This window comes from Ceratosolen solmsi, unplaced genomic scaffold (assembly GCF_000503995.2).
Source record: "Ceratosolen solmsi marchali unplaced genomic scaffold, CerSol_1.0 scaffold30, whole genome shotgun sequence".
NCBI lineage: Eukaryota > Metazoa > Arthropoda > Insecta > Hymenoptera > Agaonidae > Ceratosolen > Ceratosolen solmsi.
Window position 1 is genome coordinate 9385790 of NW_011948421.1, and position 18185 is coordinate 9403974.

At 19.2% G+C, this 18185-nt stretch overlaps 1 protein-coding gene across 2 annotated transcripts; it reads right to left on the reverse strand.

Annotated features, from left to right (window-relative positions):
• Positions 1 to 7188: 7188 nt before the first annotated feature.
• On the reverse strand, positions 7189 to 18099 carry mRpL14 (mitochondrial ribosomal protein L14). 2 transcript variants are annotated; one of them, XR_912846.1, is made up of 3 exons: positions 17882 to 17960; positions 12779 to 12924; positions 7189 to 7397 (listed from the first exon to the last, which is right to left on the reverse strand). XR_912846.1 is itself a non-coding variant. In XM_011498845.1 (2 exons), exons 1-2 carry the CDS (start codon positions 18063 to 18065, stop codon positions 17447 to 17449), a joined length of 438 nt encoding a protein of 145 aa, XP_011497147.1. In that variant the 5' UTR covers positions 18066 to 18099; the 3' UTR covers positions 17394 to 17446. The 2 variants fall into 2 exon arrangements, 1 of the variants encoding a protein (XP_011497147.1); XM_011498845.1 differs by lacking the exons at positions 7189 to 7397; positions 12779 to 12924 and adding an exon at positions 17394 to 17700 and having other exon boundaries at positions 17882 to 18099.
• Between the last annotated feature and the right edge of the window lie 86 nt (positions 18100 to 18185).

Here is an 18185-nt window from a genome sequence, read left to right on the forward strand (position 1 = left end):
ATTAAAGAATAATTTATTATTATGTATTTGAATTATTTCTTAAAATATAACTGCTAAAAGCAATATTTTGATTAATCGAATTATTAAATAGATATTATGTTAACTTTACTATTATATGTATTTATATATGTTTTGACTATGCCAAATAAATTTATAAATTAGAATGACATAACCATATAGATTTTTTTTTAAAGAATATATATTATACAAAAGTTTGTATTACATACAACTAATTATTTAGTAATACAATTGTAAATTTAAATTTGTATATACTATCTAAATTCAAATATTAACACGTGATGAACGAATGTAATAAAATTTGATATAGTAATTAAAATATAATAATTTGAAATTACTTTATTAACTTGTAATAAATTAAATATAAATTAGAATTAATATATAAAATAATGACATTTGAAAATTATTATATTCTATGATTTATAAATTGTATCATAAAAAATAAACGACAATACTTAACTCAATTGGTTAATTTTGAAAAATTCGAAAAAATATATAATTTTTATATTTAATGTTTATATTATGTAATTTAATATTTAATTTTTATATTATGTAATTTAATTATTTAATTTTTAATTGAATAAAGTATTGTGGAAATACATCTTGTCGTAATTATGAAGTATACATAAAAATACAATTTTATAAAAAAAAAGTTTTTTACAGTAATAAGAGTAAAATTTTGTAGCTTATAAAAATATAATCGATATATGTATTGAGATATTATTAATATTGGGAGAAATTCATTAGAATAACGTATACACTTTTTAAGCAGTATTGACAGAAGAACGTGTGTAAATTAAGAAAAAAATATTTAAAAAATGTAGAGAATGTGTATAATTACGAATACACAGTGCTTATAATTTATGCATTAATGATATTTCTTTTTATTATTTCTACAATATTGCGCTATTCTATGTTATTACACCATGCTAAGAGTAAATTTCATAATTAAATTACAGGAAATATTTCCTTCACTTTTTTCAATAGTAGCATGATATTTCCTAATTTTATTAAATTTCAATAAACAATCAGCATGAAATAGTTGCGATATCATATACTGGTATCAATATCATTATTTTAATTTGTTTGAACATTTCATATTTTCTCTTATAGAATTGATTGGGAATTAAGTTTCTCCTTCCGCCTTTAATATTCACTTTATTATTTCTGTTAAAAAAAAAAAACGATATAACTGTATTTGATGAATGCTTGAAATTCTCCGTAAATGCTATTTTATGAAATAGTGAGACTACAGACATTTTCAATGTTTTAAGTAATTTTTTTTTATAAAGTTTACTCATATTATTTATTTTTCGTTGTAAATGTTATAGATAATTTCACAATCATTCGCAAACTGAATACATACCATCGGTGCTATTAGCAAAATCTAATAAAACTTATTATTCTAATCTAGCATTGATATATACTCGGTCTTATAAAAGATCAAAAATATTTAAAGCATAGAGTTAGTATACGTTTTAGAAAAAACGTTACATTTATAAATCAACGGCATAATAATACTACTATATAATATTAATCATTCAGAAATAAGTGAATTAACTAGTTTTTTAAATAAAATTTTTTAGCTATTGTTAAAGCACTTGAATATTAACCATTTGTTATTTAAAATGGATGAAATAATTTATTTTTGTCGTCTGAAAATGTTTATCAACAATAAACTATGTTAATAATCATAACAAATAATAAAAAATACAAATATACCTGTTATCTAAGAAATATAAATTGAAAAACCCCGAATAGATAGAATCATTACAATTACGTAACAGAATATCATTATATTTTTATTCTTTTATTTCCTTACATTTAACTAATAAATTGGACGATTAATTGAATGATAAAATATGAGTTTTCCACCATTTTTAAATATCAGATTTTATGATTATCATTATATATTAATGAACTTAGTGGAGCATATGAATGAATATGAAATTACTAATCATATATACATGTGCATACGTGTGATTTCGCGCACACGCATGCGTGATTGTTGTAATTTTATCGATGTAGGAAAATAAAATTTAAATATTATAAACAATAATTTATAATTTCTTGAAGCATAAACTATCAACAATTCTGAAAATATTAATTATAGAATCATATAATACTTTAAAAACTAAGTTTCTAAATTTTAAAGTGTGAATATAACTTTCAGTTTATATACTTAAAATGTAATTTATTAAAAATTTAAAATTCAATTTTTTTAATTAATTAATTCAATTTTTAAACTAATGTAAAATACACATCGAATAAATATATTATATTTATATAAAAAGTTTATAATTAAAATTTTCAAAAATCTGTATTTTATGATGATGAATATTATTCAGTATTATTTTTAATAATTTACACAAACTTATAAATTTGCTGAATTAAAGAATAAAGTTAGAAATACGCGGGAGAGCGACAGTGGGAGAGGGTGGGAAAACTATTTATTTTCCTTCAAAACAAACTTCTTTTTATATGCATTTTGGAGAATAAAATGTAAAATAATCTTTATAATTTTTATTACAAAATAATTTGATCGCCTTTTATATCTGCATCTTCTTCTTTTCTTATAAAATAATTCTCTCCTATTAGAACAAAATTGAGTGGATTGAGTATAATTTTTATAACTTAATGTTTGCCGTTGACTCGTTTGATAGAAATATAGTCGTATATTATCGAACACCCAAGAAATGCCCACTAGACTAATACGTTGAATTACTAAAACCTTTTCATTTTTTAAATTTTCTTCCTTCAAGTTTTCATAGATTTTTTCAGTATTTAGAACAAATAATATTTATTTATAATTGATTATTTAAACTGAATGCAATGAAATTAAAAATTCATTAGTAATTGAATTTGATGTAATATAAGAAATTTCAAATAAAAATCTTATATTTATTACGACCGTATTATTATCTGATATTTATTACATATTATATGGACTTAATTTTTAAAAGTATTTTGGTATCAATTGATTTTTAAATCATTAAACGCGAAAAATTTTTTTACCTGAATATAAAACTATATTTTCATTAATTTACAAGTATTCTTAAATAGCCCAAGATATTGTATATATCATTGGCTATGGATGGATTATGGTATGCACAAAAGCGAAAAAACTATTTGAAACAAGACATGTCGTATACACAGTGAATAATATGTTTGGGGATAGGCAAGAAAAGATAATGAGAGAATGACAAGATATAAAATCATTAAAAAGATTTCATTTCCAGCTGAATCGCAATGAATTAAATTTTCCTCAATATGAATTGTATTATTTATAAGCACAATTCAATAAACAAAGTTTATCTATATATATATAATTCTTTTGTATTTTATTGGATCATCATACTTTCATTAGAAAATTGAATAATTTGTTTACATTTATTGAAATTTAAGAAATTAAACATATTCCACATTAAATTTAGTAGATTTCTCTGTACAACAAAAATTTATTAAAATGAAATATTTTCCCTTTATTTTATATATTAACATTGAAAGATATAAATATTTGAATGAATTAAAAATGTTTATTGTCTGATTTTAGAATCTGATTTATGCTTTAATCTATTTAAAAGCATTGATTAATTAATTATTGAAACAATAATCGTTAAACTACAATTATTTTTAAATGATAGTTTATTCTGTATTTTATACTATGAAGATTTATATAATTAAAATATTGGTTTTTATAAAATTGTTCAAATTATCGGTCAAATTTTATATAATATAGTTCAACTACTTTTATTTTAATTACATAATTTTTGAGACAATTAAAAAATAAAAATGTAAATAACTCACCTTATATAATAATACGATGTAGTATAAGTTCAAATGTATTTCTACTTGTATTACATTGTATTATCTACTTGTATTACAAATACACGCTTGGAATTGGGGCACATTAGGACACATATGTAAAGTAGATAAAAAACAATATTTTTATAGAATAATGCAAAATGTATGCATCTCGTATATGCTATAATTTCTACTGAATTTTAATATATGTAAAAAAAATATTTTATTATATATAGATATTATTTTAATATTTTAAAGAATGATCATTATTCATTTATAATAATGTCAAAATATATATAGAAATTCATAAACATATTTAGTATACAGTATATATAAATACATAAAATACGTTTTAATCAATATCAATAAAAATATATACAAAATAAAAATAAGTCAGTGTTATTATATAGATAATATTGAAATATTCCTGAACTTTTTAATGGATAATATTTAGACTACAGTATTTATATTTTTAATATATTTAAATAAAATGGGTTTCCTTATAAAATAAATAACAAGAAATATAAGTTCTTCATATAATAAAGTACAGGTACAGATACTCATATAAACTAGGGTGAATTTATATCTTTATATATGGAATATAAGGTAATTATAAAACTATAACGAAATTTCAAATTAAAAGTAGATAAAATATTTACTCCACTACAAAATTATTAATATTTTACTTGTAATTTGATGAGTATTTATTATTAATTTATTAATTTATTAATTAGTTACATCAAATTATAAACCATAAAATTAACAGAATATTTCTAATTTTTCAAGTATTATTTAATTCTATTGACAATTTTTAATTGAGCTTAAACATACTTACGTAAAACTAGACAATTATTATATAAAACAACCATTTTATATCTGTCTTTTAATTTAATATTTTATAATTATGTTACGGGAAGAACAATGAAGATTACGAAATTAGATGAAGATGCAATAATACATATTATGTATTAAAAATAATTAAATAATTTTTTGAATCATTAAACCTCACTGTAATTATGAAAAATCATACATACAAATAAATTAAAAGTATTTATATTGATAAGTATCATAATGATATTTATTAAATTTAATATTTGAATTAAAAAATCTTATGCTAGTGTACATATTATTATTTATAAACAGATCGAATTTCATATAATTGAATATCAATGTTTGTTTTTATTATTTTTGTTATCTTATTTTTTAATTAATATATACGTATATATTATTTTCTGAACTAAAAATAAATAACATGTTTTCATATTTTAAAATATATTTGTTTAAAAATAACTAATTTATATCGTTAATATATTTAATCTATGAACAATATGGAATTATATTTAATCCTCTTAATTACTTTCCATTCTAATAAATTTTTCATACTAATAATCAAAATTAAATTTGATAAATTAAACACATTATCAATATATTATAGTTCATATAAATATTTGCAGGTTTTCATAATTAACTTCATAATATTTTTTTGATACTATTAGATTATTATTCTTTAATACGATTTCTTATAAGATTTTTAAAAAAGACTATAAACTAATAACTTATACATGTAGCAAAAGCACTAAAATATAAAAAATTTCATAATCCTATTTAATTGTGATTCAAGAAAAGAACAGAATTATTTTCTTACTTATTCATTTTGTAAGGGTAATACGATTTTACCTTGATTCATGTTTTTGAAGTGCAGTGCCCGATTTAAAGTAAAAAATCGATCTTCTGTGAGTGAAAATCCTGTACAATTTGCTGTATTTAATGTTATACATCGGAAACAAATTTTTTTGTAAATCTTTTTTAATTTACAAATTATTTCATGGAATACAAATAAAACTTTTTTAGAAAATTCACATTTTTATTCTTATGAAAAATGATATAAATATAAAATATAAACTAAACAATATAATCAATCTATATGAAACACAATATTTAAATATGAATTTTATGTCAGTATTTACATGTGCTTTTTGAAACTTATAAACTATCTTTTAATATATAAAGACTTAATCTTCAACGAAATAAATTACTTTATCAATTTATTTCATATATATATAAATCTTGTTCAATATTATTTTAATTTAAAACTGAAAATAATGCAATATAAAATCTTTCATGTAATTAATAATACAATTAAGAAAATGTAAAATCTCTGCAAAATATGTTGAAGGAGTACTAATTTAATAAAAACAAATATACAATCACTATTATAATATATAAAATAAAATAAATAAAAATGTCTTCATAGCAATAATATATGTTTCTTTTATTTATCAAAGTGAATGACAATATAGAGATTTAAAAGTTAAAAAAATAATATTATAATTTCATATAAATAATTTAAACAACGAAAAAAATTAAAAACTAAATAACATATAAATAGAATAATATATAAATAAAAGTATACGTACAATATGTACGTAAAATATATGTAAAAGTATTAGAAATATTTATGATGAAAAAATAAGGAATATAATTATTCAGTGAAATTAAGTTGTAAAAAATAATGCACATATTAAAATTATTCATATATATATATATAATTGTCAATAGTAATAAAACCATGCATTTTCTATTTTATTAGAAGATAAATCCAACGTTTATTCAATAAAAATATGTTCTATACAATGTTATAGACAATAAGAAGTGTTATGAGAAAATTGACAAACGCACAAAACAGAGATGGATAAGTATTAATAAATTAATAAGAATTGATTAAGAAATAATGTCATTCAATATTAATATCGTAATGTACTAATACTTTATTAAATCAACATCATATATTTTATTTGTATGTAATTAAGTAGTGCATTCTCGTGCCCTATTGTATCACATGGTGTTTTTTTTTATTTTCTTGAATCGTAAAATTGAAATAATGAAATAATTGCTTTTACCAAATAGATAAAATAAATACGAAAGCTGCATAATCAATTGAAAAATTCAAACATCTAATTAAGTGCATGTTTTCTGGTAAAGTTATTAAAATAATTGCATCTTGTTTTGTTATATTACGTTGTTTTATTTACTACATAAAATTTGTTTTAAAACATTTGATTAAAATTTGAGGAAATTTTAATTATTTCATCCGTTTTTAATTTTTTTAATTTTAAATATATAAGACTTTTTCTTATTTCAATGTTTATTAAACCAATTAATGATTTACTTTTTGCACAATATTATTTTCATTAAAAATTCGAAAAATTCAAAGATTATAATTTGGAAAATAACTAGGATTACATAGTCACTACTTTTCTTATTTGTCTTTTTTTATTGTTAATTTTAAATGTTCATTTTAGGTATTAAAACCACTTGGGAAAACGACTGAAGGTGTTACCGATGTCACTACGACGCGCTGCTATCTCATCAGCAAACGAGTTACGTGATTCAGCAAACAACGGACGACCGCTATACTTCCTGTCAAGACTTGCTATTGCAGGTTTATAGTAGGACTCCCCTTTGTCATAATTGCAACCATAGACACGTGTACGCGGTCTGCTAAAAATTGGCCTTGACATCTTTCTGATGAGTTTTATTAAATTTGCTAATAATTATTAACTGCTATATTCTACCTGCAAGAGAAATTTGTACATTTAAACTTGTTTGAAAACTTATATTCTAATTCTAAGATACTTTAATATGTACAGATAATTATAATAAAATAATATTATTTACTACATGCTGAGTTTTTTACTTTAATAATCAGAATCATTACACTTGGATTGATTTGTAAATTGATTTTATATTATTAAAAATTGTCTTATGTATTTTAATTATTCAAATGTATTTTTCAATCGAATTTCGAATAAGAAACATTAAAGTTACAGAAGATATATCTAAAAATAATTAAAATTTTATTTTTAGCTTCTTATTCATGCCATTATTTTGAAAATCCCCATTCTAAAAATAATGCTTTGTATTTTTGAAGATAATAACTCATAATAAAGTTAATATTAAATATATTTTTTTGAAAATTCTGTTCATTTGTATAAACAAATATTATATTAAATCAATATATTAAATATATAGAGTTATTTTAAATTGTCAAAAATTCTACAATTTGTGTTGAAATTATATTTAATATTTGTAGTATTATTATTTAATGTATTATTATTTAATATTAAATTTAATCTTATATTTAATATTTATCGCAAGATAAGAAAAATACCTCTGACTATATATACTATTATTAAAAAAATTGTTGTATAACAATAGGTAAATAATCCATTTTTATTTATTTTTTATATTAATAAAATATAATTTTATATCTTATATGTTAATTTTCATTATAGAAAATTTAAATTTGAAAAAAAAGTTGATTATATTTTTTATGATTTCATAATTAAAACACTTTTTCTTAGTTTGTCAAAATCGTACATAGATATTAAAATATTATTAAATATTAATACATACCTCAAATAATATTTTTGAAATAAAAATTGTATTAATTTAAATTTTGTCAACTATTTTTTAATTTATTAATTTTACTAATCCTTAACTATTTTTTATAGATGTTCAATTGCATTCAACATTTTTATACAAATATGTAAATAAATTGAACATTTTTTGGATATTTTTATATTACTGCAAATAAATTTTTAATTTGAATAGATATTTTTGCATAAAATTTGCATAAATCAGCATTTTAATTTATATTTGAACTAAAAATATGTTTAATATTTAGAAAATGTTTTAAACGAATTTCATATTGATATAAATAAAGCTGTTCTATAAGTAAAAATATTCATCGTATCATTATTTATTTTTAAATAAATCAATGTATTTTATAAATTAAAAATTAAAGAACATAGAATACAAATATTTCTATTAACAGATTATATACAATATATATATGTATAAATATATATATATATATAATATACTTTTTGTTGCTCGTCACACCATTAAAAAATAATTATTTATTTTTACTAAAAATTTTATGAAATTTAAAGTATATTATTTTTAATTTTAACAAATATAATAGTACTATTGAAATCTAAATTAACATATTAAAATCTGATTGTGCAAATTTTAAACCATTTAATAAAATTGAAACAAAAATATATAAAAAAGTATTAATTTATTATAAAGAGTGTAGGTATTATTGAGATAAAAAGTATAAAAAACAATTATATATTTTATATTGATTAAATTAAATGTAATTCAAATAATTGGTAATCTGATAATTTTCAAATGATAATTATGCTTCATCTATTTTCATACATAAATAAATATATACATATGATAAAATAATTGCTTATATTAAAAGAAATGTCTAAATCAGACAAATAGATGTATTTTTAAAAATCGCTTCAAAATAATTTTTTTTTCTATTCAGTCAACTTTTTTATACTATTAAAAATATTTATATATTTAATATAAGATAAATACAATATTTTAATAATGAAATATTTTAACAATATTAATTAGTAATACTCTCAAGTAATTATCTTGATTATTTATATTATAAATAAAATATTTGCGGCCTTATTATAAAATGATGGTAAATACATATATTTTAAACGGCTAAACAAAATAAAAGGACCAAAAATAGAGAAGTCATAATTTGCGTTTAGTTTATCACATTAATCAGATACGGATTACACTAAAATTATATATTAGAATCATTACTCTAATTTATTAAATATGTCACCCTTTTTTTCAAAAATAATTTCAAATTTATATTTTATACGATATGATATTTTATTTAATATATTGTAGTTTAATTTTAATTAATATCATAACTTTTGATTAAAATTGAAAAATTTCAAAAATATTCATCTTTATTTATATTTTATTTTTACCGATCATTTTTTTTAAGCAATATTTGTTCTAATTGAAAAATATATTAAAAAATTTTTAAAAAAGAGATTAAAGATTGTAAATAATGACAGCTTTGCGATAATTTATTTGTATACTTACGTACTGTATACTTACATACACTATACTTACGCGGCTTGAAAAATTTATAGAAATACGGTGTTTTAATACAGGAAATATTATATTATATTATATCAATTATAATATCAATTATATTATATTAAATATATTAATATTAATTAATATTAATATTATTATATATTATATATAAAATATATTATATTATATACTTAGTCAGTTTGCGGTCTCATTTTAAAATTTGGTTCTTTAAAACTTATGGCATGTCTTTTCTTCCTTATACATGAAACTAAATAATAAATTAAATAACCAATTTAGTTATGCTAGTTTTTGATTTTCAAAGTGTGCATATATTGTACACTAATGTAAATAAATTATATACTAAACGTGCTAGGTTGTAAATGTAATAATTGTTTTCTCTATTATAATTAATATATGGTAAATTTACATATGTTTACATTTTTCGGAAATTTTGTTTTCAAAACAAATTAATCTAGATCAATAACAATTTTTATTCAAAAATTAAAATAACAACTATAAAATATATTAATCTTTGCTTAAAAAAATATTAATAAATTATATGTAAAAATGTAATGCACTTTAATAAATTGATGTTGCTCATGATTAATTAAGTATTTCATAAAATTTTTCTATTAATACAAATGATATCTTTCTATATATTTTATATATAGACAGAATACATTAATTTATTAAAATAGTACTTCATCAATACTTAAACTAAGATAATTAGTTAATACTAGATTAAAATAATGTACTTTATAATTAAATATATATTCATTAACAATTTTAAAATTTGTAAAATTTCATTTTGCACATTATCTTAATAATTAAATTAATATTACAATTCATGGATGATTTCTTTTTTTAAGAAAATAAAATTTATAAAAATTTTTTACTTTCAAATTTCGAATATGATTTATAATAAAATTCGGTTATTTAAAAGGGGAAATATTAATATTACAAGGTTACATAAATATTAAGAAACATAACGTAATCTAAATTGAAAAAAAAATTAATATTGTTTCATTTCATAAATTTTGAGAACTTACATTTATCGTATGATTAAATAAATTAAATGATATATAATCAAACTTTTTTTAATACTTTATTTTAAATTACTTAAAATTTAATAATCAAATCAATATGATTTGTAACCACAATTACATTCTGTTCCATTAAAATTTTTTAATATACATACATAAATTTATAATATAAAATAAGAGGCATATGTTATAATAGTTGTCACACATAAAGTAAGCTATGCCAATGCTTTTTAGTTTCGTAGGTAGTTACCAGCCAAGTTTTTATATATTCTTGAAAATCATTAAATACTAATTATATCAAGTATTTTTAATGTTCTAATATTTAAAGAAATTTCTAACGTAATTAAGTAAATAATATACTTATTTAATATAGTGATTACTATTTTTTAGTTCTATTAATATATAATATATACTATAAACTACAACAGTTGCATTACTCTAAACTAAAATATTTTTTTTACAAATTACGAAAAATTTATTATTTTAATAAATAAAATTAAATATTTACTATATATATATGGTGATATTAAATAAATATAAAATATTTACACAATTTCTTTACACTTTATGAAATTCAAATCAGATTTAAACGATGTTACTTCGCATGCATTAAAAATATGCTAAGTAAATTTAAAAAATAAAATCAAACTAATAAAAATAATACTAAATAAAATACTAAAAATAAATATGTATAGAATATGAACCAAATTAATAAATTCAAAAAATAAAATCCTATACAGTATCAAAGATAATAAAAATTTATTTTTTATAATGAAATTATGGCATAGTAAAGTATATTAAAAATTAAACGAGAAATAAATGATAATTTGACAGTGGATATCAGGCATTACGCAATGAATTAACGAACATATATCCACCTATCTGTAGTAGATGGATGACGAGAAGTAGCCAAATTTAGCAGCCAGTCATTTTCTTGAACCATCAGAGATCGATTACAAACATAATCAAAATCTTATTTTTTCTAATGGAAATTAAAAATATTTAATCTTGATAAACTAAAATATTTTTGGAAATGGAATTTAGAAAAATTATAATTATAAATTTATTTATCTAATTAAATCACTATTATTTAACTGATAAAAAATGAAATAATTTATTTTGCATTATAAGATATTCAATAAAAATTAACTAGTTACCAATGTTATTATTAACTTTAATAATTAATAATAGCTACTTTTCGTTAACTTTATAAAATATAATATTCGCTAAATGACGTATAAATAATTTTTATTTACAGTTTTAAATAAATTTAAATAAATTCCATAAATCTTTACTATTTTAATTAGATTCCTAAATAATATGATTGTTTTACAGTTTATACGTTTTTATATTTCTTCAAAATTTTAATCAACATTTTTATTATGTAATCTACTTTTAACTAGTAAAAAATGAAAAATTAGTAATATTTACAATAAATATAAAATACAAATGAAATTAATTAAGTCAAGAATTAAAATAAAATATAAATATAACAGTTCATTAAAAAAATTATATAAAAAATGAACTTTCTTAATATCAGAACTATAGTACATTGTTTAACTTATAAGTAAACGAAAAACAATAGTACGTTGAATTAATGTATTGTGGAATTGATTAAAAATATGAATTTTATGAATATCAAAATAATGAGTATAAATATCAATCAACATTCAACATATGTATTATAATTATTGGACAAACTATAAAAAATAGAAATGCTACTATATTGTTGGATAAAATGTTTAATGAATGTGTTAAAAGATTTTGGATAATAATGAAATAGGTTTATAATATAAGAAAAAGAAAAATAATCTTTAATTTGACGAAAACTATTGATATAAAAGAACAATTAATTAGTTAGTTATTTGCTTTTGTAATCCCCGCAAACACTTAGACAATATATGTAAATATAACGCAGCAGGTAATAAATGTTTAGTTATAAATTTTCTTTTGTGATTATGTAAAGATACTTAATATATTGAAAGTCGTACCTGCAATATATCCAGTTGTAAGCTTCTCTCAAGATGCACCTTCTTGTGAAGTATCAGAGTGACTTCTAAATACGTATTTCAACGTTAAGTTTTCGTATGTGCTTTCTTTGCTCAATTCTTGAAGCTTCTCATCCCACTACGCTAATCTAGAAAAGTACGCAGAGAGAATGTAGTACAGAGGTAGACAACAAGGAGAAGGGGAAAGATAGAATATAAAAAAAAGAAAATTATGAATAAAAAATTAGAACTAGAAACCAAATTAAATAATGTATGTATAATAATGTAAAATGTAACTGAAATAACTGAAACTAAAATTAAAATAATGAACAATTCAAATATTAAATTTATGAAAATATTATGAAAATTAAGTAAATAGTTTATATCTAATTTAAATTAACTATAAAAATAATTACTTAAAGACTACAAATAAAAATATGATCTATTAATCATTGTATTAATTATATTTTTTATTTTTATTTTATTTTTACTTTTTATAATGAATTGCATTTTTCTATTTATAATCGTGTCTCTTAATGATAAAATTTTCTTTATCTATTAAAATTTACATGTTAATAAAAATATATTTATTACAAAATTCATTCCTCTTTTGGTAATTTCATATATTATAATAATATAAATTATTATGTTATTAAACATATTACTTAATATATTTTAATTTTGTAAAAATAATTTTACAGCGTAGCCTCAAATCACCAAAACGAACCTCTTTATTAATAAATATTGTGAAAATTACAATTTTATTCGATAGTTTTTGCATACCGTTTTATGTATGATAATATTCGAAAATACAAGTATTGTATGTAAACACATGCATTAAAAAAAGTAACTCGTTTTCATTTAAAATATGGCGTTACCACGCAATATTATGTCTATAAACAGCGAAATTGAATATGGATTAAAGAACTTACTTCAAAGAATTGGTATTTTTTATGTAAAAAAGTAAAAAGTAAGTAGTAATACTCAAAACATTATGAAACTATCAACAATGACTGTAAAAATTTGTCCAAATATCGTAGCGACAGTATTAGATGAAATGATTTTAAAATTGCCAATACCTTATTGAAAATCAAGTTATTTATTATTGTATTTAACAATATAAATTACATTACATAATATATATTGGTATATTATATCTGAATAGTATGTATCATCAGCAGATCCTTCGATTTGCTTTTTTCTACCTAGACGATATTATTGTCACAAAAATGTTCGCAAAATATCTACAGCGGTTGATATCTACTATTAAAGAAGGATTTATAAATAAAAAAGAAAGAATGACACAAAATTATATAATAAAAACATTTTTTCGATACATTAATACTTATATTTTTGGGATTTCTATCTAAATGACCTGAAGATCTGCAAATCTTATACTTTGCAGACCAGCTAACTAGATGAAATATACAATTATAAAGAAATAATTTAATGGCAAAATATTATATAGAGCTTTAAATATCTTAGATAACTTAACATTACTATTAATTATTCGCGAGCATACATTCTAATTTCTTATTGGTAGCTTTCTTAAATAAAAACATTTTGTTTTATAATAGTTACAAATAACTAGGTAGTGATTTGAATAATCATTTGGTATTTGGATTTGGTTCGATATAATTTTTTTTTATTCATCATTTATTCTAATTTAAATACTTTACAGTTCAAATGTTATTTTAATATCATTACTTCTAATAAAGGTATTCTCTTATGGTAAGGTATTTTCTTAGTTTGTTGATTTCTGTATTTATTTCTTAATCTCGTGAATATTATTATGTATATATCAGTTTTTATTTATACACCTTTTAAATTTGCAATTATAGCATCCAAAGTAAGTATTTCTTTTATGGTTTTCTTTTTTATAATTATAAAACATAACTAAATTTTTTCATTATCTTGAGCTACTTTGTGCTGCCTCTATGTAAATGTATTATAATCATTCATATTTCTTTAACATTTAACGTCATTTCTTGTACTGTCATCTTAATCTTAGACCGGTATTCCTTCAATCAACAATTAAGCAATTAAATACTATAACGGTTATCCTTTTTTACAAAATTTCATACACTATAAAATTTAATATATAACATCTTATCTCAAATTGCATATTATACAATACTTATAATATTTGAATTTCTTCTACATTTCATTTACCATTTAATAATAAATAAAATAGTTATATTTCTAACTTTGTATATTTTTTAGTTAAGCCGTATACATCAATACTAGTACTGTCAATACCCCCTTAACATACATTTTTCACATTATCGTTTTTTTCTCAATATAGTGATAGTAACAAATACTACAATATCAAATTATCATTATCATCCAGCTATTCAATTTTATCTTATTTTCTTCTGTATTATATTGAGTTTATAGGCTATTGAAATCTTCAACTTTATTAATAAGCCATATAGAAAAATTCTTATATGTTTTAGTTATACCTAGATTCCTTTAATTTTCTTTATAGAATTTCGCCTTTTTATTTGTTAGATATATTTTAACCATTAAATAAGTTGAAATTAGATAACAATATTAAGAATTATAAAACAACAGCATACATTTCAACAAATTGTAATTGCAGATCAACTCGGTTTGTAAGATGCATCTAATCTTAAGAATAAGAATTCCTTAATGCTGCTAGAGCTTAATAAAAATCATACATAATTTTATTATTAAACTTAAGTAAATCACATATACTATTATCAGTAAAACGTAAATAATACCTAAATCGATGTAGTTCGATTATTATCAGTTATTTCTAATTACTTTTAATGATATAAAGAAATAAGTGGTATCTATTAAATCAATTCAATACGTATAAAAGCATATTTACTTTTCAACGTAAAGAAATATTATAATTTATAAATGAAATATCTAAAAAAATTTTATTGTCATCTATTATAATTCTTCAACTTTATTTTAGATATTTTAGTTAATTCTACACAGGTTATTAGTTATAGATAAACTATTTTAATTTATATAATTTATTAGTTTGTTAATTCAAGCAAAGCTAATAAGCTTTGTACATAAAATTTTAAAAAAAATCAATTTCTTTCAACATTTATTGTGAATAAGAACTTGAGAGTATTGTTTGATATTAATCCATAGTAAATATTCATAAATCATCAAAATTAATTTTTACCAATCTAATAATTTAATGTGTTTCAATTATTTTTAAAATATCAATTTTCTAATTAGAATTTTTATTTCTAGTAATTTATTAAAATATAAATTAATTTTATTAAAAAAAATTTGTAATGAAAGAAAATTTTATAAATAAAACAGTACTATGAAGAAGAGAATTATAAAAATAGATTTTAGAGAATAGTTTATAGAAATATTTAATAAATAAATAAAAATAATTGAAGAATGCTTGCAATTGAAAATCACAACTATTTTGGTGTTAGTTGTTTAGTCATTTTTTAATGCTGATATCGAAATATAGTTTTTTTTTTAAGTTTTAAAATATTTTGAAAAAAAATTAAATCAATAGGTTGTAAAATAACTTTTGAAAATACACTATAAACGAAATTTAATTCAAATCATTTGTTTAGTTTTGTTATCTTACCTATAAAGTTCATGGTTCAAATCTGTTGTAGACAACCATTTTGTAAGATGATAATTAATAATTACTATTATTCAATCATATTTACATCGTTGATGCAAAAATTAAAAAATTATTGTTGAACAGACAGGAAATATTTTAAATAAAATAAATACAATAAATTTACAAATACTTTAAAATTTCAAATAAAGTTAATTGTAATTGTTAATGTAATATCTATTTTCTAGCAATTGTATGTACATTCAATAAAATCATTGCACTATGATTATTTTTAACTTACTACAATTATTGGTACTTGTAAGAAAAGTACGAAATTATTTTTTCATTTAACAAAAATTTAATTATCTATATTTAATTTACACTGTATTTATTTAAAATATTGTTTTTTTCATAATTTACTAATTTAATTATTAATTACAAAATACTTTAAAGAACAAACTGCATAAATTAATTGAAAGTTAATCAATATTTTAATTATTATATTTTTCGTAAAGTTTAATTTTTAAATTATAAATTATTAATAAAAATATTTATTGACCACAACTAATTTGCATCGTTTTTGTATTGTAGGGGTTTATTGTAAAGTAAATAAAATTTATCAGAGAATTGAATAAAAGTTTTATATTGGTTCTCTAACAAAATTAATGTGATTGATGAAGAACTATATAATAAAGTTAATTATTTTACTTTTGTAAATGGTACTGTATAAATGAGTTCAATATTATTTACTTTGTTTAATTAGAATTTTTTTTTTATAAGTTCTAATACATTTTGTAATATATATATATATATATATATATATATATAAACATATAATAAATATAATTTTAATCCAAATTTAAAATTAAGGTTATATTATAAACAGTTCCAAATAATTATTTACTTCATTTATTTCAGAAAATTTTTATAGTTTAAAATGAAACTTGCAAAAAATTATATATTTTACTCTTTTATCTTTTATAATTTACTGAAGTATGTCATATTAACATTATGATGAAACTATCTTATTAAAAATTCAAATATACACGTTTACATGTATTTTATCCAATTTTTGTTAGTTATTTTTCAACATTTAAAAAAAGCATTCAAATAAATGTAGAAGCAATTCCAAGAAGTTTAGTATAATCAGCGCCTTTTGAATATGTTTTTTGTCTTAGAACAGTTCTAAGTATATGTGGAATTGGTACATAAATACGTGTGCCTAATGGAGTTCCATTATCTTCAATCAAAACAATATTATTAGAATCATATTTGGGAATTTTTGCTTGTTGCTTTTGTTTCAAGCCTACAAGAATACCCTTTTTCTTTTCTCCTTTTATAGCAATCAATATTTTATCACCTAGGAATAAAAACTGGAAGTAATCATAATAATAATAATAATAGATCAACTATTTTATTTAAAAAATTGACTCATTTAGGAATTTATACAAGAACGTTTAAATTTATTACATAAATTGCAGTTAATTAATTTCATAAAACTATTAAAACCTACTCGTTTTTTTATAAATAAAATATCTTACCAATATATCCAATATTCAATTTATTATAAATATGAATACATTTGGGTGGTTTTCCCTCAAACATAGCTTGTTTTCCAATTTGGCTATTGTCTACTACCCTGAGTCGTGTCATTTTTATTATGTAATTAAAACTTCCAGATGTATGAATTTGTCTTGATAAAATAAATGAAATATAAATATTCATTATAAATCCTAAACTGAAAATATTGTATATTTTATACTAAATTTGACCAAAAGTATTTATGTATTTTCTCATAAATATGTACAGTAATATGATTTTAACAATTAAATTGAAAAATTAAAA

Excerpts from the sequence above, each read along its gene's own strand:
- mRpL14 (XM_011498845.1), bottom strand. The coding sequence starts at position 18,065 with ATGAATATTTATATTTCATTTATTTTATCAAGACAAATTCATACATCT. Across the intron at positions 17,701-17,881 it reads ATTGAATATTGGATATATTG|GTGATAAAATATTGATTGCT; the intron begins GTAAGATATTTT and ends TTTTATTCCTAG.